General features: G+C 39.5%; 1 protein-coding gene across 1 annotated transcript in view; it reads right to left on the bottom strand.

Annotated features, from left to right (window-relative positions):
* prmt3 (protein arginine methyltransferase 3) overlaps positions 1–22,586 on the bottom strand; it is a 104,247-nt gene that overhangs the window by 33,778 nt on the left and 47,883 nt on the right. Inside the window, exons 11-13 of the mRNA XM_036586376.1 lie at positions 13,374–13,452; positions 3,638–3,825; positions 1,324–1,410 (exon numbers count right to left, since the gene is read on the bottom strand). Of these exons, the coding sequence (XP_036442269.1) occupies positions 1,324–1,410; positions 3,638–3,825; positions 13,374–13,452 (354 nt within the window). The remainder of the gene's footprint in view (positions 1–1,323; positions 1,411–3,637; positions 3,826–13,373; positions 13,453–22,586) is intronic.

Genomic DNA, 22,586 nt, shown 5'->3' with positions numbered 1-22,586 from the left:
CACCTGACCTATCTCAGCCAATCAAACAGCTCATCCATCACCCCGCCCCTAATTAATCTTCACACCTGACACCCTTCATTAGTAGCCAGATTGAGGTGTGTGTGCATGTGTGTCAGTGATGTAACAGTACAGTGGGCCCACAGTTTGGTACGTATCAAGGTGTTGGGCCATAGTAACGGCTTCAGTATCTTTATATAAAAAATAATACTGTTTAAACAATGAACTCTTTATTCCGCCTACAGACAAATAAAATTTCCGTTCAGAAAAATGTGGGCGTGACTCACTGGACTGGTTTCTGTCTCTACTGTATGAAATCATGAGGAGAAAAACATTACAATTAAAAGTGCTTCTTAGGAGCTTCACCTTCTCCTAAGAATTGAAAATAATTAAACAGAGCTACTGAGGGAGTCAATTCGCTTCCAGTTTCTCTCTGTGATGTTTTGTAAAGTTTGGGCAGTTACACTGCTGCTGAAATTTGTGCGGGACACTGTAAAGGCCTCCACACACCAGGTGCGCTGCATCATAACACATAGCAGACTGGATAAAATAAAGTGTTCAGCATCAACTACCTCTCCACAGACTGGCTGTTTTCGAGCTAAAAGATATGAGCTGAAAAAGGCTAGGCTAGTAACGTTAGCTAATGTAACTTAGTAGCTATTTACCTAAAAGACCGGGTGCCGGAGTCGCAAGCACCGCTGCACATCGACTCAGAGTGTACCGACCTTCATTGAAAAAAAAGGTTCGAATTTTTGGCCACCGTGCGGTGGCTTTAACTTCTCTCTGTCTCACTAGCACTTGTCACTCTCACGCTGGAGCTGAAAACGTTTGTATTTAGCTCCTCCTCTCTGATTGCATACAAAGTGCTGATTGGCTCCAGGCAAATTCTGAATAGCTCTAGAGAAATTCTGATTGGCTCTAGGGAAATTCTGACTGACTATAGGGATATTCTGATTGGCTCCAGGCAAATTCTGAATAGCTCTAGGGAAATTCTGATTGGCTCTAGGGAAATTCTGACTGACTATAGGGATATTCTGATTGGCTCTAGGGAAATTCCGATTGACTATAGGGATATTCCGATTGACTACAGGGATATTCCGATTGACTAGAGGGAAATTCCGACTGGCTCCAGAGATGTTCTGTGGATCTTAAGCGTACAGCGTACATGTAGTCTGCAGTGCAATAAGCATGTTTTGGAAATTATAGGGAAATGACAGGCATCTCATAATATCATAGTTCACAGGTTCAGTAATTGAAATGTAGGGGGTATACAGAATGGTTCGACAATATGTGTGTGTGTGTGTGTGTGTGTGTGTATACACTCACAGTGCAGTGTGTGCTGGCTGTTATCTTCAGGTTGAAATCTGCAGTAAACTCCAGCTCAGAGATGGTCACAGCATTACAGTCTAACGTCTACAGGGGAAAAATAAGGAAAAAAGTTAAAGTCTAATTTGTATAGAAAAGATTAAAGAGCTCACAGTCTAAGATTCTCTTGTATTTTATCCCTGAGGTCCACTTACACGTCTGTGTGGTTTTACGCACCAAAAATAGTCCTAATGCATTTCTACATGACCAATCTCCAGCCTCTCTTTATCCCTGAGAATTAAACAGGCAGTTTTTGTTACTTTGCCTTTAAGACTGATATATTTGTATATTCTGCATATGGACTGTATTGACTGAGGAGTAAACAGTACTTTTTAAACTCAAACAATGCTGTAGCCATGGCGACCCCTGGTTCCTATCACCACCACTGTAAAGACATCTGAACCATTTCACACCAAACCACTCTGAACCACTCTGATTACATCTCAAACACTGAATTATGCACCACACAACTGGTGAAATTTCCCTTTAAGCAGACACCTCCTAATGTTCGCCTACTATAAAACACACATCACGTTCCTTCACTAGAGGAAGCGTCCCATTGCTATTTTAACGAGATTCCACGCAAGATAGCATCCATTTTAAGGGTTCCTGACCAGGGCCAACAGCTGTTATTAGACTTGATCTGTGAGATATGTAAAATTTTTCAGCGTGCAGGAGACAGATCAATGTTTCATTCTCACTGCTTGCCACAACCAAGGTTTTTACGAAGGACGAGATTTTACACTTGCATTTTTGTTGTTGAACACATGACATGAAAAACACTGCTATGGTTCTTAAAGAGACAGTTAACTCACACAATTACAAAAAACCCAAATGTAGCTGATCCTGTTCATATTTATAGATAACAGTGAGTCATACAGTGTCGGAAACATCATAATCAATTTGAATTAAAAAGGCTGAAATATGTAAATGAGCACTGGTCTGATTGACTGTGCCTCACTTAAAAAGCAATCCAGGCTGCAACACTCCTTATAACTTCTGCGTGAGTGGGCAGGGCTAAACTACTGTAGGCTGAATAGGTGGATAAGTGCAAATGTGTTGGTTTTTGTGACATCACAACACATTAAATTCATAACTGGCTTTGTAGCTTAGTTTCCTTGCATGGACTGCATGGGGTAGGAAGTGAACTTAACACTGAATAACGTTTAAGAACAACAATTTATAAAGGCCATTACACACCGAATGCTATTTATTCATGCGATTTACTCAGGTGATGGCATTACCTAAGGCTGAATGATTTGGGGAAAATATCTAATTGCAATTTTTCTGACTAATATTGTGACTGCAATTTAAATTACCTGTATTTTCTAATAATTGTGGTTCAGAGAACTTTTTTTTTACCAAGAAGACCAGAATATCCACTTTTTCTGGCTTGAGGCCTGACCTCTTAATGTACCAGACTGCCAATAAGTTGTGGTTGTTATGTCACAACACGTGGAAATTTGGTTGCCTCTGATTGGTCAGGTGCGTGTTGGTCCCCTCGGTTCTATAATCAATTCCTGCAAACACATATCTGTAAAAAACTTATACCTGTGAATTCTTCAACTATGAATTATCCTCTATATGATTACCTTTTCAATCCTGGTATATAAAATAACCATTCAATAAAGTAAAAACATTATAGTTATGTAAAATCATATTTACCCAGTCCACCTCCCCTCTTCCCCAAATGTAGTCAATCAGGCAGAACATGCTTGACGTCTGAAGTTTAGCTTCTTTAGTCTTTGCACTGGAGCTACGAGGCTAATGTAGCTAGCAAGTGATGGAAGCTTAAACAATATCAATTAGAATGATGCTAACTGCATTCCTAAATCATCACAGATTGTGTGGAGTTGTTCTTTAAACTCTAAAAGACTGTCACCGTAGAGTTAGAAAAGAAAAACATCTGACAAGTGAAAGCAGCATTTTACAGTATAAATAAATGTAGCGTCATTATGCTAGTAGTAGCTTAAACAGATGTTGGGACACTGTTGGGGTTTATCCTGAAGTTAGGACAGTATATAGGAAATTTAGTCTAGTTAGGATGTGTGATACTGTTTTCTTATCTGGAGTTAATGATAAGATTATGAAGTTAGGAACTGTTATTCTGTAATAGCTACTGTTCTAAATTCAGTCCGTACTGAAATCAACATGCTGATTAAACAGATAAGACAAGATTGACCACATTAGGAGGAAAGGGGAGGGGGGGTTAGATTTTCACCAAATTATCACTTTAAAGAAAGCATCTGAGCACTGCTGCTTTCTCTGCGCCCACCTGGATTACCGCTGGCTCTGAAATGACTGTCTCTGGTTTCAGGACCTCCACCACAGCCTCGGGTACAACCGCCTTCTTCATACACTCCATCTTAAAACCAAACACGTCGTCCCAGAATGCAATGCGGTCGCGGTGTTTCTCGGTGTCGCCCACTGCTGCAAGGCTGATGTTACAGCAGTTGGGATAAACTGAAGAAAAGACAACAGAATGCTCACTACTGATGGGAAGATTCAGTAAGTGAACTTAAACTAAACTAAAGCTAAAATAAAAACAGCAGTAAAACACTTTACACACTCAAACTGAGATCAAACTGAACTTGGAGTAAAAATGTGCTGGCGTAACACTAAAAAAACGATGAAAGCACAGTTTTGGATTAAATAACACAGTGATAACCTGTCTATTTAAAGGAGAACACCAATTTTTCAAAATGTGCATAATTGAGTGGTTAAGATGTAAACAGAGTCATTCAGAGTGGTTTGGTGTGAAACGCTCTGTTGTAGATTAACTTACCGAGTCAGAACTGTTCACAGTGGTGGTGATAGGAATTAGACATCCTGCTCTAAAAGCTCCCTCACAGAAAGTTATTAAATGAAATAGTTATGAATACACTGTCTGATGTCTGACACATTGTTTTATGATAGATCTGTGCCTAAAATGAAAGTTTTGGCCTAAAATGTATTTTAATCCACTTTTTCAATACATTCATGGTGGAGGGGTCCACCGAGAGCATTTTGAGCCAAAATAGCCCCCAAAGAAAACCCGAATGACAGAGCAATTTGAATGTAAAAAGGTGAACAGGAAGTTCTTACAGCCATATAACGTTCCATTCATTACCATGTAGCATGACCATGTCCTAATTATCCTCCTGACCAACCGTCTTTATTTTACGTATATTTTAAAAGAAAACAAATGTCTGCTTAAGCACCAAAGAGCTTCCAGCAAACAGAATTCAACTGATGGTCATAACCATAAAAATTCTACATTCATCAGTACATTCATCACTTTTAATGCTTTTTTATGGTTGGCAATAAGGAAAGCACTCAAAACTTGCCTCGCCTCCAGCTGTGGGGGGCTACACAAGTCAGAGCAATGCTACATGCTAATGGATGAGCCGCTAACGCTCATAGTTACACAGCTAATGAAGGCCAGGGTCACTGAGCAAAACCCAAAAACGGGCCAGAGGCACAAATGAAGAAAATGACTGAAGTGAAAACATTAACTCCTACATAATATAGCCATTACACGCCCACTCGAACAGGGCAAGCATCACGGCCATGTTTCCTGTATAAATCTGAATGAAGCATGTAGACGTTGTGCTGAGGATTCCTCATGTTTAAAGCGAAACTATATATGAAATGTATGCATTTTCTTCTCAGCCTAATCTGTAAACATGAACGAAGAACTGTAGTATGGACCCGCAGACATTTACAGTGCCAGAAACCACATCATCAAGACTATTAGGGATTACTTAACAACACACAGTATGATTTAGGCATGCAGTTAGCATCATGCTAATTGGTGGACTTTAAAGGCTGTTATACATTGAATGGGATAAGAAAAAGTGACTCAGAAATTTGATTTGAAAATGCTAAATATTTGGAAGCGTTTCTTTCCGCATCACAGCTATACACACCAGATGTGACTTTAAAACTTAACATTAAAATAAATACCATGAATTCTCACAAAGCTGACCTCAAAAAGAGCACATTTTAAGGATACTGTCTTTAAATTGTCTTTATTTACTAAAAGCAATTTACATTAGCAGCGCCTTTTCCACCCGAACTTTCTGCAGAGGCTGTTTAAGCTACTAAATTTGGGGCTCCCGAGTGGTGCAACCGTCTAAGCGTTGGCCCTATCATCAGGAGATCGCGGGTTCGACCCCCGGTGATGCTACAGCCATCCATAACCGGGAGTCCACAATTGGCCTCGCTCTCTCTGGGTGGGTGGGATGGCCCCTCCTTCTCCCCCCATCACTCAGCGCAATGCTAGTCAGCGCAGGCGTCTGTTAGCTGACGTAACAGATCTGGCGGTTGCCGCTTTCCTCCGAGCGTGTTCGGCTGTCCAATGACATTGCGTGAACGGCAGGATGAAAAGAAGCAGTGGTTGGCTTCACAGGTCTCAGAGGAAGCCTGTGTTAGCCTTCACCCTCCTAACGTTGATAGCATCGTGTGATTGGGGGAGTCCTAACTAGCGGGTGGAATTGGAGACGACCAAATTGGGGAGAAAATTGGGTTAAAAAAAAAGCTACTAAATTTATATATAAACAGATTTTATCCGAATGTTTAGGCCAAATGTTGTATTAGCTGTGTCTAAGGCCCAATCCCATTTCACCCCTCGCCCCTACCACTCAGCCCTACCCCTCCATTTTGCGTGTTCACATCAAGGGTTAGGGTGTCCTGATTCTTGTTTAGATAAAGGGGTGGGGTGAAGTGGTAGGGCTACATGGCCCTCCAAACGGAGGCTTTTCAGAGACACACTCCAAACAGAGTAATATGAGAAAAAAAAGAAAAACTGGCTGCGTAAGAGACCAAAGAAACCCACAAATGTGAAAATTTTCTCTGTTCAAAACAAGTAGAGCTAGGCGATATGGCCACATATGTTGTCATGATAAACAAAATTCTTATCGTTCAATATCAATACATATCACAATAAAAGTCAAATCATTATTTCTTTCAAGTTTGAAGACTGATTTTTGTTCCTGAGTGGTTAATTGTGGTTTTAAACTATACTTTATGGTCAGAACATGACAAACATTGGCAAAACAGTGGAACATTTCACAAATCTGTCAGTTTCTGATCAGCTGTTTTATCAGCTGGAAAAGCACAACCGCAATTTTTGTAACAGTCATAATTTAAAAAAGAAAACAGATTATTTTTAGCTGTCTGGTGACGAGTGCTAGGCTATCCAGTTACAAATGCTAAACAAGTGTCCAACAACAGTGCTAAACTGTTTAGTTTCTCAACAACGTCAACTTAATACGAACAGCAAACATTAGCTGGCTCGGTAGGTTAGTGATGGATCACCCGCCTTACAGCCGTCACTTCTACCACATCCATGTCAGAGCATATCACAGTATTCAGACACCAGCTAGCGACGTCTGGATTTCTCTGTTCTATCATAGTAGTTTGAGGGGTGAACCGCAATATATCTGATGCTCACTGTGTAAAAGCATTAACTGCAGTGTGAATCTCTCACAGCAGACAAACAGAGTCCTCCTTTTAGGTACATTTAAACTGAAATCTGTGCTTTTGTGTCTTGTTTGATCTACAGTAACATCAATTCACCGTGTTGTGCGAGTGACGGAGCGCTGCTTCAAGTTAGCCAGATGCTAAAAACAGCTGGCATGGGAAAGTAGCATTCTCCAATGCCTCACAGCTTCCTCAGTTTACTTGCGTTTAAATCAAGGCTGTAACTAACATGAACCCACTTCTTTCTTTCACTTTCGTTGCTCGGGAATGCACTAATACTAAAATATGACTGTCCGAGCCCTGTAACAGCGCTGTAGTTGTGAGGAGCAGACGTGATTTAACGCTGCTAAAGCTTGTTAGGATGTAAGGAAAGAGGTGAGTTCACTGTAGGACAGTACAGTTACGCCACTGATCTAGTCACTTACACTTGGTCACAGGAGAACAGATCGCCAATCGCTCCACTCAAACAGGGAATGTATAACTCCATGTTTCAGACATTGCTAAAGTATATTTGGCAACTCATTTTACTCGTCGCACCCCCCCCCCATTCATGTCGTTAAACTCGGAAGTGTGCCCTCTCTGACAGCAAAGTTTTGCTTTCCTTGAAGTAGAAAATGCCACCAGGGCTGTCGCTAGAACGTGGGGGTGTGAGACTGGTCTGTTATATCGAAAATTTATCAAACCTTTCTTACAGTTCCACTGAGGATATCACGATAATTATCGTTATTGTTTTATCGCACAGCCTTAATAACAAGCATAAAAAATCACTAGTAATTTGCTGATTGTCTCGGTAGCTAGTTAACTAAACGTCCCGTTCCACCTTAAATAGTCCAGCAGTTACATTCTGGTGCCTCAGGCATCAGAACTATACAAGAAGCGTGCGTGTGAACAGCCACACGCAGACTCCTGTCAAGAAGATGTCAACCCATTTTTCTGCGATTAGTGACAGTGTGAGTAAGTGTCCCAGGAAAAAGTAGTGAGTGCTGATCAGGCAGAAAACAGGACTGTCCCACACCAGCAGGCAGAAGCGGGAGGCAGGAGGGGCCATGTCCCATGATTCATAGCTATGACATCTGTGTCCTTCTCGACTCGGTGCCCATGGCCCGTTCGTCAAGCACCCTAACACCCCCCCAGCCCACACACACATACACACACACATATATACACACACTCAGCCCGTCACTGCCGGCCGTGAAGAGGTTCTGCTTGGGCAGTTTTGGAGGGGTGGGGCTGAGGCAGGGCTGGGGGGAGGGGTTAAGAGGGAGAGTAGAAGAAAAAAATCCTCCATCATGGGGGCAGTGAGTGATGTGTAGGGATGAAGGAGAGAGGTTAATGATCAGAAGACAACAGGAGAGGAGGAGAAGGAGAGCAGGTTATGGTCCTATAACAGAGAGAGAGAGTAGCTGTGGGGGGCAGCAGTAAGTAATGCTGCTCGGACACACCACGAAACCGAGAAAGGCTGAGAAATCAATCTGCTTCACATAGGTGTAGAGCTGCCTCCAGCCTGCCATACGGAGCACAAACACAGCAGAAATACTGAGCACAGTTTCCAGCCTGACAGTGTTTCTGAAAGACTGTCACTGTATGAGCAGTTTAAAGAGCACTTCAGTCTGTGTTCCTTAGTCCTCCTTCACAGCTATATCACAGCTGAATTGACACACTACATGAACAAAAGTATTAGGACACCTACACATTACACCTACAGGAGCTTTTATGATTCTATTCTAAATCCATAGGTATTAATATGGAGTTGGTCTCCCTTTGCAGCTATAACAGCTTCCACTCTTCTGGGACGCTTTCTACAAGATTTTGGAGAGTGTCTGTGGGAATTTTTGTCCATTCATCCAGAAGAGCATTTGTGAGGTTAGACACTGATGTTTGACGAGAGGGCCTGGCTCACAATCTTCGTTCCAGTTCATCCCAAAGGCGTTTGATGGGGTTGAGGTCAGGGCTCTGTGAGGGCCGGTCAAGTTCTTATACACCAAACTCAAACTCACCCAGCCATGCCTTTATGGACCTTACTTTGTGCACTGGGGCTCAGTAATGCCGGAACAGAACAGGGCCTTCCCCAAATTGTTACCACAAAGTTGGAAGCGAACAATTGCCCAAAACGTCTTGGTCTGCTGAAGCATTAAGATTTCCCTTCACTGGAACTAAGGGGTCTAAGCCAATCCCTAAAAAACAACCCCATAGCATTATCCCTCCTCCACCAAACTTTACAGTTGGGACAATGCAGTCAGGCAGATAATGCTCTCCTGGCATTCGCCAAACTCAGACTCATCAATCAGAGTGCCAGATAGAGAAGCGTGATTTGTCACTCCACAGAATACAATCCCACTCATACAAAGTCCAGTGGCGGCTTGCTTTACATCACTCCATCTGATGCTTGGCATTGAGCATTTTGGTCTTAGGTTTGTGTGTAGCTGCTCGGCCATGGAAACGTATTTCGCGAAGCTCCTAACATGCAGTTCTTTTGCTGATATTGCTTCCAGAGTTAATCCTGAACTCAATACTGAGTGATTAAATAGAGGATAGACACTGTGCGCTTCAGCGGCCCCACTCTGTGAGTCTGTGTGGTCTATCACTTTGTGGCTGAGCTGTTGTTGCTCCTAGATGCTTCCATTTCACAATAATAGCACTTACAGCTGTCTGGAGCGGATCTAGCAGCACAGAAATTTCACAAACTAACTTGCGGCAGAGGTGGCATCCTACGACAGTGTCATTAGTTAGGGATCATAACTGCACCATATTCTGTTGTAGTTCTATTTAAAGCAGCACTATGTAGTATTTTTGTTTAAATTGAGAATTGTAGTTACTGAGTGTGGAGAACACACTGAAATATGGTGAGCAGGCGCTGCTGTGTGTCACCCTGTAAAGCCTGAAATAATTATTTAAGTCACAGGCGAGTTTTCACACCACGTTGTACCTCTAGGTATTAACGTCACACACTCAGATTTAAAAAGAAGGTCCAGCTCAATGTTTAGGTCTCGAATGATCTCAAAATCATCATTATACTGATAAAGATGTGATGACAACAGTAGATAATTCATTTACATCCTCAGACGTGTCCTTCACCGAGTTCTCTCTGAATTCTCCATCAACTCGCAAAAGTCAGATTCATTCATTTGTGGGGGTCCAAAACACAACAGATGCTACAAAACGCTCTTCCACACATTGAGTGCAATTACATATTTCCATCAGAAAGGTCTCCAAATCCCCAAGTCCTACATAGTGATGCTTTAAGTTTCATTGACTCCATATACGCGGTCTAGAATTTTATTTTCTTTTCCAACTATAAAAAGTTATGAAAAGTACAAATATGCCCCTTTCATCTGGGAAAATAAACGTAGTGTACCTTTAAAAAATAATTGAACCTTAAGGACCATGCTGAACCTTTGACATTTATGGTGTGTGTACCTTGGTGGACTAAAATTTGCATGGACAGTACCCTTACAGGGCTGAGTATCAAAATTCAATACTCCTATGGTGCTGACCAAATTACTTAAAAACTACTGATTATGAACATGTTCCAATCTCAAATTTCAATACTCGGTCTAATAATCATGCTTGTTCCAAAATCTAGACTGCTGATTGATCATCTAAGTCATAAGCGTTCTATTTTGTGGTATAATATAATATTTATATTAATGCAATACATGACCTCTTTGTACTTAAAACAAGTCATTGAAAAAAACAAGGTGGAAGTATTGTTATCAATGATACCTAGCCTTACTCATGGATCAGCTGCTATATAAATAACTAGCTAGATATATAGCTACACAAACACATCTCTATCAAGGCAGACAGACAGTTCAACAGCCTAGCTATAGTTCCAAGATAGTAGGCCTGTACGATAAACTGCATTTTTATCATTATCATGATTTATATGAGTTTCCACAATAAACACACTGTTAAGAGCAGCGATGACATAACTGATCAAATAACCTCATACACACAGCACCAGACAGACATTACCAACGCTAACCATTGGAAGCTTAACAAGAGCTGCTCTGCACTGGGATTGAAAACCACTCTCCCTTACGGGGGTTGAGTGACTTAACCAATAGGCTATACAGCCTAATACAAAACACAGACAGCAGCTCAAACACTCCTCCATCCTGAACTACACACCTGTAAAACACATCAAACATCAAGATATTTCTCACACACAGTGCTGTGTTTTAAGTGTGTGAGGCAGTAACAGCTGCTGTCACAACAGACATATTTGATAATTAAACAAAAATAAATAAACAAAAATATTCATTCATACTTGTGCACCTACATAAAAATAAATATACATTTTTTGTGCTAAAAATAGAGGTAAGTTAGATTTCTGTTTTCACATCCATAAAAAAATCTGTACTTGTGTCACATCCAGTCAGAGGCAGACTATTTTAATATGAATTTATCACTTCTCATATTGTCATTATGATATCCAAGAGCTTTATTAAACATCGCATTTTAAGTGGGTATCATACAGCCCTACTAGCTAGCTAGGTATCTAGATGAGTTAAAATGCTAGCTGATAGCTAGGCAGATAGGCAGTTAGATAGATAAGTAGTTAGATAAACAGACAGCTAGTCTGTTTTTACTTGATGCATAGCTAGACAGCTAGAGAAAGACAGTAGGGCTGGGTGGTTAATCCAATTTTATTTTCAATTACGATTTTGGCTTCCAACAATTAGGAAAACAAAATAATCGAGATAAAACTATTATTGTGCTGCATTCTGTTTCACAATGATGTTCTCATTTTGTCTTGTTATAAATCCAGTGCACCCCTTTCTTTTATTTTTTGTTTTTCAGTTGAATTATATTAAAAGTTCAAGGGAATCCTTATAAAAAGACACATTTTTTTAAAGTTCAATAAATGCATATTGTTTCCTAAGTCAAATAAGTATATTAAATAATTGTGATCTGAATATCGACCAAAATAATCGTGATTATGATTTTTGCCATAATCAAACAGTCCTAACAGACAGCCAGTGGGCTAGACAGCACATAGCTAGGAAGAGGTTCTTTACTGATTCCCAACAGGAACTCTGGAGGGAAAGGCAGCAAAATATTCTTCTCAATGAAAATGTGAATAAAATATACAAAAGTCCACAGAGACAAACAATACTGCAGCTACTGTAGCTGACAATTGCTCAAGGCAGCGATGTCTTTATTCAAGCCCTCTCTCTTTTCTTTCTTTCTTTGGCAGTGAAGATCAGATAGCGAAACCTCTCCAGACTCCTGCCACTCACAGATCATTTAGCCAGCTTACACACACACACACACACACACACACACACACACACACACACATCTGCATTCTTGCAGGCAGTCATCCACGCACTGCACGCTGAATATCACTCTGCCGTCATGCTGAATTCAGGCTGTACTGCCACCTGCGCTGCTGTAAGCCTTGAGGCGTGCATGTGTTCTGTAAATGCAGTGGAATGGACTGAACTGTACCGTACAGTAAACCAGATTTCTCCTTTTTTATCTGTATTTAGAGGTTTACACAGTTTCCTCATGAAACCAAAACAAATATGAGCACAAAAGATTTTTTTGTCCAGAAACAACAAAGATGTATAATATTCACAAATATACTCTTGTAATTGAGCAGGGTACAAAAGTCCAAATTGATAAAATATTGTCATACTGCCCACCCCTATAGGCCACTATTCAATTTAAGCAAATTTGTGACACTGATCATGTTGAGGTCTTTGTATAAAAATGTCAGATCGTTTTTATTCTGATCTCGTGTTCAGATTGGATCTACAAAGATGGTTCATCAAGGGTCTTTAGTAAAGAAAACGGTTCTATACAGAACCATGAACTCTCAAATAACCACTTGCATGATTAAATGGTTCTCTGCATGGTGAAATGGTTATTCAGATTGATGGAGATTGTATTGTACATGGTTCTATATAGAACCTTTTAAAAAATGGTTCTACATAGCACTAAAAATGGTTCTTTTATTGTTACAAGCTTGACTTCATAAACAACAGGAGAATCCTTGTTGGTGCTACGTAGAACCACATATAATACATTTTCCATTAATCTGAAGACCGATTTCACCATGCAAAGTTCAACCAACCAGTTCTTTGAATGTTCATGGTTTTATACAGCATGTGTTGTGCTAGTGGATCAGACACAGCTGCTGGAGTTTTTAAACACTGCGTCCACTCACTGTCCACTCTATTAGACGCACCTGCGTTGTTGGTCCACCCTGTCGACGACATCTCTTGCTGTATAGCATGAGCTAATCATCTTCTTGTCCTTCATTGGTGGTCACAGGACACTGCCCACAGGGCAGGATACTGACTGGATATTTTTGGTTAATGGACTATTCTCAGTCCAGCAGTGACACTGAGGTGTTTAAAAACTCCAGCAGCACTGCTGTGTCTGATCCACTTGTACCAGCACAACACACTAACACACCACCACCACGTCAGTGTTACTGCAGTGCTGAGAATGATCGACCACCCAAATAGTACCTGCTATACACACACATATAAAATCAAAATAAGTGTAGATAAACACACACACACACACACACTCACCTGAACCTCCTTCTGCAAGATACATGTCCCTGGCAAAAAGCACAGAATCCAACATGGACTCAAACAGAAGGAAGTAGCCCTGTGGAGAGATTAGAAAAAACGACTTTAAACACATTTTATAACACCGAATAGCAGAGCTGGTGGGGAAAAAGCAGTTTCAAAATGCTTTAAAACTTTAAAACATCTTTTAAAGTGAAACCTTCAGCTCTACAGCAGACAACGCTGAACAGACGCTCGCAGGAGAATTATGGATAAATCAACCAGCAGCAAACTAACAAAAGCAACCGTCTGGCGACGCTCCAGTTCCCCTTCGAGAACCTCCGCTGAGAGGATACAATCACAGAGGAGCTGAACCACTGACTGTATATATGATATATATATGATATCTACACTCATTGACTGTATAAATAACATATGATATCTACAGTCACTGACTGTATAAATGACATGATATCTAGTCATTGACTGTATAAATGACGTGATATCTAGTCATTGACTATATAAATGATATATGATATACACTATCAATGACTGCATATATAATATATATGATATATATATACTCACTGACTCCATATATAATATATGATATATATACATTGCCTGTATATATGATATACATCATCTATGTGATATACATACTGTTTGATTGTATAAATGATGTACGAAATATATACTTGCCTTTCACTCTGTGGAGACTGTGTGATTTAAATGTTTAGGTTCTATGTTCTAAATACATTCTGATCTTAAAATTAAAATAGAGCTTATTTTGTCCACTCATACAGCTTCAACACAACATACTGCTTTATAAATAAATGGATAAATATGAGCAAAAAAGAACATTTTACTTTTTTATTTTAAACATGCAATGCTGCAGTATGTCTTACTTCCCTTCTCTTTTAGAAAAATTGCACAAAAGACAAACATATTTTAATATGTAAAGACATCTGAGTGAATTTCTATTTCTATTGAGGAACAGAGAAATGCATGCCTTTTGGTAAAAAAAAAAAGTGCTGTATTTTTTCACCTTTTCATAAGACACAAATCCATGTAACCCACACATACATACACACACACACCACACACTGCCTCTCTGGATTTATGATCCATGATGCCCGTTAACCACATACATGGTTACCCAGAATCCTCTCTGACTGCAGTGCCCCCAGGCTGACCCAGGTTCTGCACGAGTGGACAGCAGGTCAACCCTGCTATTAATCCAGACCTGCTGAAACTGAGCTCTGGACACATCCTGTTGGCCTCACTCTGGACAGGAGCAAAGACAAGGTCAGGCTGACTAACGCTATCCCACAATCCTCCTCTCTACATACAGTAAGACTAAAACCAAAAATCACTTAGCTGAAAGATGGCAAAGCACATTTAGCTAGTTAGTAACGTTAAAACAACCAGTTCTATGCAGAGTCTGCTCTAAACTGAGTCTGTTCTACAGTTTCTCATTAGGTTGAATGAATAACTGACTCTAAATGTAGGTATGGTGATATAAACTGAGTCTGTTCTACAGTTTCTTAGTAGGTTGAATTAATAACTGGCTCTAAATGTAGGTATGGTGATATAAACTGAGTCTGTTCTACAGTTTCTCATTGGGTTGAATGAATAACTGACTCTAAATGTAGGTATGGTGATATAAACTGAGTCTGTTCTACAGTTTCTTAGTAGGTTGAATTAATAACTGGCTCTAAATGTAGGTATTGTTATAGTTGGCATGAGTTGTGCTCAGATTTAATATAATTTTTTATTCTAAGCCCCGGCCTGCCCCACCCACTTTACTTTTTGAGAGGCTGCACATATACTATCACTGACAGCGGTTTCCTTGAAAGATCTGACATCATTACGCCTTCATTTTTTTTTTATTAAAGAACACATTTTTCTTCCTTAACATGACGTATTTCCGAGTGAAACAGGCTACTCTGAGTCACACTCTGACAGTCAGCAGGATCCGTTATACAGAGCATAGACCATTTTACAGAAAAGAAGAAAGAAGAAAAAAAAAAAACAGATTTGGTGAAAAAAATGTATTACAATATTCTGTGTTTTCTTGTAGTTTCGGAAACAATTAATTAATTGCTGAAAGCTCGAATTTTAATAAGTAATTTTTTTTTGCTTTATAAGACATATACATAGACAACGCAAAGCATCAGTTAGCAGCCTAGCCTGTTAGCATCCACACCACTCTCGCTTTTACACATTTTACACTGTACAGCAAAAGCAAGAAAAAAAGATTTCAGGAAAAAAAGACAGCACATTAAATAAATCAATGTACAAGTATAAATACCTAACATTTGAGCAAGAGATGGACTGTATGTGTATGTGTATGGACCAGGTTTATACCACACTGTGAGGACCAAAACACTCATGTTATGGGGACCTCTCTTTCTTGTGGGGACCAAATGCTGGAGACCACAACATAAAGCATTACATTTTAAAGTGAGGGTAAAGTTGAGGTTAGGGTTAGGCTAGCTGTAGTTCTGGTTAAGGTTTGGCCAAGTCTCCAGAAAATGAATGGAAGTCTATATAATGGCCTCACAATTCACAGAAACAAGACTGTGTGTGTGTGAGTGAGTCACTTCATCATCTTTAAAAAACAGAACTCTCTCACTTCTGTTGACATTCTGTTGACGTGGCTTTTCAGCGTAAATGGGCTAAAATAATTCAGCCTATTAACTGAAAGTAAAAAGAAAGGAGATCGTCTGCAGACATACATGTACGTGCAGTCGGAGAGGAGGTGATCGATGTGTTCTCGCTGATGATTGGTCAGTGTGTTGAAGGGGAGGAGGGAAAACAAGCTACAATATTATTGGTTAGTATAATTTTTCCAGCACATAGTGACACAACCAAACTTATCACAACGTTTAAACACAGCAGAAATCACTACACTCTGATCAGAGATTACAGAGAAACAAGAATTTTTTCTTTTGAATAATATGACACAGTGGATTGTGCTTAATGTGTCCAAGGACAAGAACTAAAAATGCCAGAAAGGTCCATTTTGATTTCAGGTGGTTTTCAAAGTGCTGCATATGCACAGAATGAAGGCTTGTGTTTCTTGTGAGGCTGGAGGGTGCAAGGAGTGATACTCCAATAAAATTCCCTATTCTCTCATTGCCTTTATCTGTAGGCTAAAAAGCTCCTCAACTCATCAGTCACCGCCCCCCCCCCACAGCGGCACACACTGACAGCCAGGCCACGCAGATAAGCCGTCTAATGACACACACACAGGGACACACATTCACCCCAGGACAGGAGGGGGGGTGCAAATTTATGACCACCATACCTGTCCCTTGGGTGAACTTAGATGATGATGATGATGGTTCTGCATTGTCAGTCAGTGTTATTTTAACCCACATAAGTCCTAGTCAACAAGAACATGCACCGGTGTTATGTGAATAATTTCTGATTCGTGGCTCATTGAAATGAGTGCATAAACTGTGTGGAAAGTGCAGATTCTAAACTTTCAATCCAGAACAGATTAGTGTCTCTGAGTAGAAGAGGACATATTTTATTATGATCTGAATTGGATGGAATGTGCTGTTCTGTGTGCAGATTTGCTTTGCAGAATGAAAAAAACTGCAGAGCTGAATCTGTCCATACTGAATGGGAATCAAACGTAGGTGTAATTATTTATGGTACTACATAATAAACTTTCTAATTATGTACTTACACAGCCCAAATTACAAGTTCTGCTCAATATGTAATTACGTAAACACACGCTCTACGGAGAACATGTCTGTATGTTTTACTTTTTATTTACTGAATTTAATCTATTGGGAAAAATAAAACATCAAATATAGCCTGTATATGCAGCCCAATACATATATATTAAGTCTTATTCGGACGCGATTAGTTTTACATGAGGAGGTGGGTAATGTATTTATTACTGGTGTTTCTCAGTGATTTCAGTCGCGTCTGATGCGCCATGTCAGTCATTTTAGTATTAAGCAGTCGTATTACGCTTATGAGCTCATGTACAGTATTATGTTCAACACAATTTGTTTATGTGCTCTTAACAATTTGATAACTGCAGAAAATTAGATTGTGTCAGTAACTGGTTCAGTGTGTTTACATGATCTACGGTCAGAAAATAGGGAAACTGCGTGTCTACATGAGTCAGGCAATAATCTTATTTCTCCTTTACAACCGGCCAATAAGACGTGATGTAAGCATAACGTAAAACTCAAATGTCACAAGCAAATTTTTTTAAAAAAACATCTAGTAACTTTAGCTGAAAATATGAAAATACATCATCTACAAGATTATTTAAGAATATTTATATCCTTCATTTGGTCGAGTCTGTAGTCGGTTTCAGCGTCACTCCAAATGTGTTGTGCTGCCGGGACAACGCTCTGTTTTCACACATGCGCAGACTGACAGAAATGAAAGAAATCAGAGTGAGGGTTTACATGCACTGAAAAACCCCATTACTGAGCTCAAATCCAGTCTCTTTATCAGATTTCTTAATCAGATTTATAGTCCTTAATCTAGAGTGTGTGTTTACAGAACCACTTCATAATCAGATAACTGTAGAAATGTGATTATGATCGCACTAGTAGGTGCATGTGAAGCCAGACAATATATATCAGGGTTGATCTAGAACATAAACTATGCATTAAAAGAAAAGAGATCAAAAGACAAATATGATTACTTTTGTCCACCTTAAAGCCGCAGACGGCAAATCACGACCCTAGGTTGACTCAAGCGCAATCAGTATCAGTCGATGCTCAGCGTCTTAGTGTCAGTATTGGAAAAGAATAAGTGGTATCTTGCTATCTCTAGGAAGAATAGGTGTTGGTACCTCTCAGGCTTGTGGTGAACGTGTCCTCGCTCTGGGCTGCTCTTAAAAAGACTTAGCGCTGGACTGATGGCTAAGCTTCTCCATGGTGTAATTTAGAACCCAATTTCACAGGCGGCTGCTTCTACTGCAGTGAGTGAGTGAGTGAGTGAGTGTGTGAGAGAGAGAGAGAGAGAGAGAGAGAGAGAGAGAGAGAGAAGCTTCAAGATAAAAACATCCCCAGGCCTAGCCTTGGAGACCCCTGACTCGTCACTCTCTCGCTGTCTCTCCATTAACTATTAATTACTAAAACAAGGTTCGGTCCCCACCTGGCACGGCTTTGGGGGAAATACATAACTAGCGGAGCACAGATGATGAGCGAGAATGTAATCACAAACAGTGATGACTTGGCTTGTCTCATCTCCATACACACATACACACACACACACACACACACACACACACACAAAATACACGTATACACAAACCTTCCTGTGGTGCATTACAGTCTGTCAGAATGACTGTGTGGATCACATGAACATTATAGAGTTCTTCTTAAACGAAACTATAGAAGCCATATCGCCCCCTACACTTCCTGTTACAGTCTGTCAGAATGACTTTGTGAATCATATGAACATTGTATAGGATTTTTAGCAGAACAACGTCTCAATAATAAAAATATAGGCTGTCATATTTTCATAATCAACTTTGTCAACTAATCATTGTAGTCCTAATCCAGACAGATGAATGATGGCCCTGCTAAAATTTAAAAAATGGCCCAGCAAGACAAATGCACAGCTGCAGCTCACTAACAAGTCAAAATGCCCATCAGCAAATGCCTGAACTGCTGGTAAAACAGCTGGCATAGCATTCCAGAGTGCTGCAAAAGAATAGTTAAAAAATTATGAAATAATGTAGAAGCTAACAGATTAATCAAAGCAGAGTTTAAAAAGTGTCAAACTTCTGGAGAGACAAAACAATGACTTTGAGCCACTACCATATACTAGTTATGCTACTATCACAGACTGATTGCAAGTGTGAAAGTGCAGCAAGTGTAAAAAGCCAATGAGATTTTCCCCATTTATCTGCAATAATACAGAGCCTGCACAGCACAATGAGGCTGTGGAACCTTTACTAAACCTAAAGCTGATTTTTAACACTGTGAAGGGAAACCTTAAGAAATTATATCTTTCACTAAACGTCTGTTCCAGGCTGAAGCTTTTTATGTGAACTCTTAGCATGATTAAATGTTTCTCTGCATCATGAAAAGGTTCTTCAGATGGATGGAGAATGTGCTGTAGATGGTTCTGTATAGAACCTTTGCGAAGAACTCTTTAATCATGCAAAGAGTTCTTTGAGTGTTCTTCGTTCTATATAGACCATTTTTTTTACTAAAGAACCCTTGAAGAACCATCTTTTGTAAGTATGTACTTATAGAAGAACAGAACTGTATGTGTACTTCTGGCTGGATTTCTTTAAAAACAGATTCTGTACAGGACAAAGTAAAAAAGTAAATTATTAACTTGAAATACAATTAATTAATTAATTCAATACTCCAAAAAATTTGTTTTCCAAAATAAATAAAATAATGTACAACTGACTGGGCTGGAATGTGAGATCAGTCTGAGTTCACATGTGAAGTTTCGTCTGGGCCTCGTCCAGCAAAGCTGCTAATGAAATGCTAATGAAAATTGGACAGCAGCACTCAATCCTGTTAAATCAATTAGTCCATTATCACACACATACACAGACATGCTGGTTTATGCACTGATCCTCTCAATCACAAGACTCAGATTCAAGAAAACAATAGTATAATACATTAAAAATGTATGTACCAATAAAAGTGCATGAGGTAGAAATAGTGTAACCCAAGAGTTAATATCAGCGTTAGAATAAAAAAGCTGTTTTATACTTTCATGCCTGAAAAATAATCGTGGCAGGCTGCTACAAACATTCAAAATGTGATCTTAGATGAAACAAACAGATTATGAGCTGCTAAAGACAAAATCAGTAACAATAAACAGAGAACTGAGGACGAGGACATGCTGGACAAATATGGAGCTCAACTTTGGTTTAGAGCATTAACCCACCATAGCAAAGCCAGTTTGATGAGGAAAAAATGCCACAGAAGTCGTTCCGATTGGTTTAAAGTGATGAAATTTTTGAAGGACCCATATTCTTAATTTCCCCTTATGATGTCTGTGTGGTCCTATGTATCACAATGAGTCATTTCTACATGACCATTTCCAACCTCTGTTTGACCCTTAGAATTAAACAGGCTGTGCCTTACAGACTGATATATGTATATGAGCTTTGTTCCGATTGGCTCCCCTGTACTGTTCTCATTCGAAAAGCAGTCCAGGCTGCAATGCTACTTATAACTTCAGTGTGAATGGGTAAGGCTAAACTGCTGTAGGCTGACTAGCTGGTCATGTAGTAAAATATGCTGGTTTTGTGAAGGATAAGTTTGGAAACTGTAACCTGTTAACTGTGGGCCAATTTTTACATGTAATGTCATACCCAAAGTAAAGGGGGTGCTGTTTCCACATACTTGTCATACAAGTCATGATCTTGGTGTCATTTGAAAGCTAACACTCTCAACCATCAGAATAACTGTGTGAATTAGTCACACAGAGTAAGAGTCTAGAATGGAGTTTATTTCCTCCTGACTCATAGATCTCTAAACTGATCTCTGACTCTTGTTGTGTTATCAGACCACATGTTTTGGATTATGATGTCTCTGTGAAGAGCTGTAATTGTTTTCTGCTGTAAAGAAATTGTGGGCCAAAGTGACCACAAAATGGAATTTAATTTCATTTAATTCATCACATTTAAATATACAGTTTGGTCAATTTGAAAAATGTCTTAAGATGTGTGCTCTGAGCTCAGACAACATACAGACCAAAGGAAATTTAGCATTTCAGATCTGGGACAGTGAAGGGTTAACTACGAGAGGCAAAAAAACATAGAGGGCTCGGTAGACTCATCAAAATGAATCAAACTGCTTCACTCCATTCTCAATTGCAGAAACTCAAGCCGCTCAGCCTGATGGTGCTTTACACCATGCTGCTGTAGTCAGTTTACTGATGAACACCTGCATCAGCACCAATCTGCTCAATTACAGCACCACACCATCAGCTGGAATCCCCACAGCAGCTCTCTCTCTCTCACACACCCACACTCACAAACACACACACACACATACACACACACACACACACACAAAACAATTATAAACGCTTCAATAAACACTTCAGAGGGGCCTCGGCAGACATGCACACACAGTGTTTACTCCAGGGTATATAACTACTCACACACATACACACACACACGGCACTCAACATTCTGATATTTTCATGATATGGAACAAAAAACATGCTCCAACAATTTCTCTCTCCAAGCTCCAAACACAATTGTATATGGCTGTAGCTACGATTATGAGGTTGAACAAACTTTACAGAACACTGGTAAAGATCTCATTCAACCTAATGAGAAACTTTAATGGAATATATAACATTAAAATAGCGGAATTTGTAGTATATAGAAACTGCTGAAGGTTCTAAACATACTATTCACTCCCAAGTCCTCTTATACAAAACTACGCTGCAAGAACAGCGCATTTTAAATTATTTTTGTGACTTCATAAAAATAAACATATTTATATACATATGTCCACCTATTCAGCCTATGACATTTTGCTTTTTGAATTAGGCACAAAACAAGGCAGCCAATCAGAAGACAGATCATTTAGATATGTCAGCCTAAGAGGCACAGTAACAAAAACTGTATGTTTAATTTAATGACCATGTAAAAAACAAAAATAAGGCAAAAAAGAAGAACTGAATGATTTTTGGTACATAAACCACACAAAACCACCATAAACTCTTTAAAAATGGTTCTTTAGGAAAGACAATGGTTCTGTATAGAACCATGAACACTCAAAGTACCATTTGCGTGCTTTTGCATGGTGAAATGTTTCTTCAGATTGATGAAGATTGTGGTGTATATGGGTCTATATAGCACCAAAAAGGGTTCTGCTATTCTTACAATGTCAAGCTTGAAACAACAGAAGAAACCTTTTCAAAAAGGCTCTATTTAGAACCGTAAACACATTCTCCATCAATCTGAAGGACTCCTGAAGAACCATCTTTTTGTGTACTGTTACAAAGAAAACGGTTCTATATAGAACTACGAATACTCAAAGAACCCTTTGCGTGATTAAATGGTTCCATCTTCAGATTGATGGAAAATATGTTACTTGTGGTTCTGTCTAGAACCTTTTTGAAAAGGGTTCTATATAGCAACAAAAAGGGTTATTCTATTGTACTGATATCAAGCCTGTAACAATAGAAGACCCCCTTATGGTGCTATATAAAACCATATGCAGCATTATCCATCAATCTGAAGAATCATCTTTTTTAAGACAA

The sequence above is a fragment of the Colossoma macropomum genome, unplaced genomic scaffold (genome assembly GCF_904425465.1).
Source record: "Colossoma macropomum unplaced genomic scaffold, Colossoma_macropomum, whole genome shotgun sequence".
Classification (NCBI taxonomy): domain Eukaryota; kingdom Metazoa; phylum Chordata; class Actinopteri; order Characiformes; family Serrasalmidae; genus Colossoma; species Colossoma macropomum.
The sequence above is the reverse complement of the archived record's forward strand: the minus strand, read 5'-3'. Positions and strand labels throughout refer to the sequence as shown.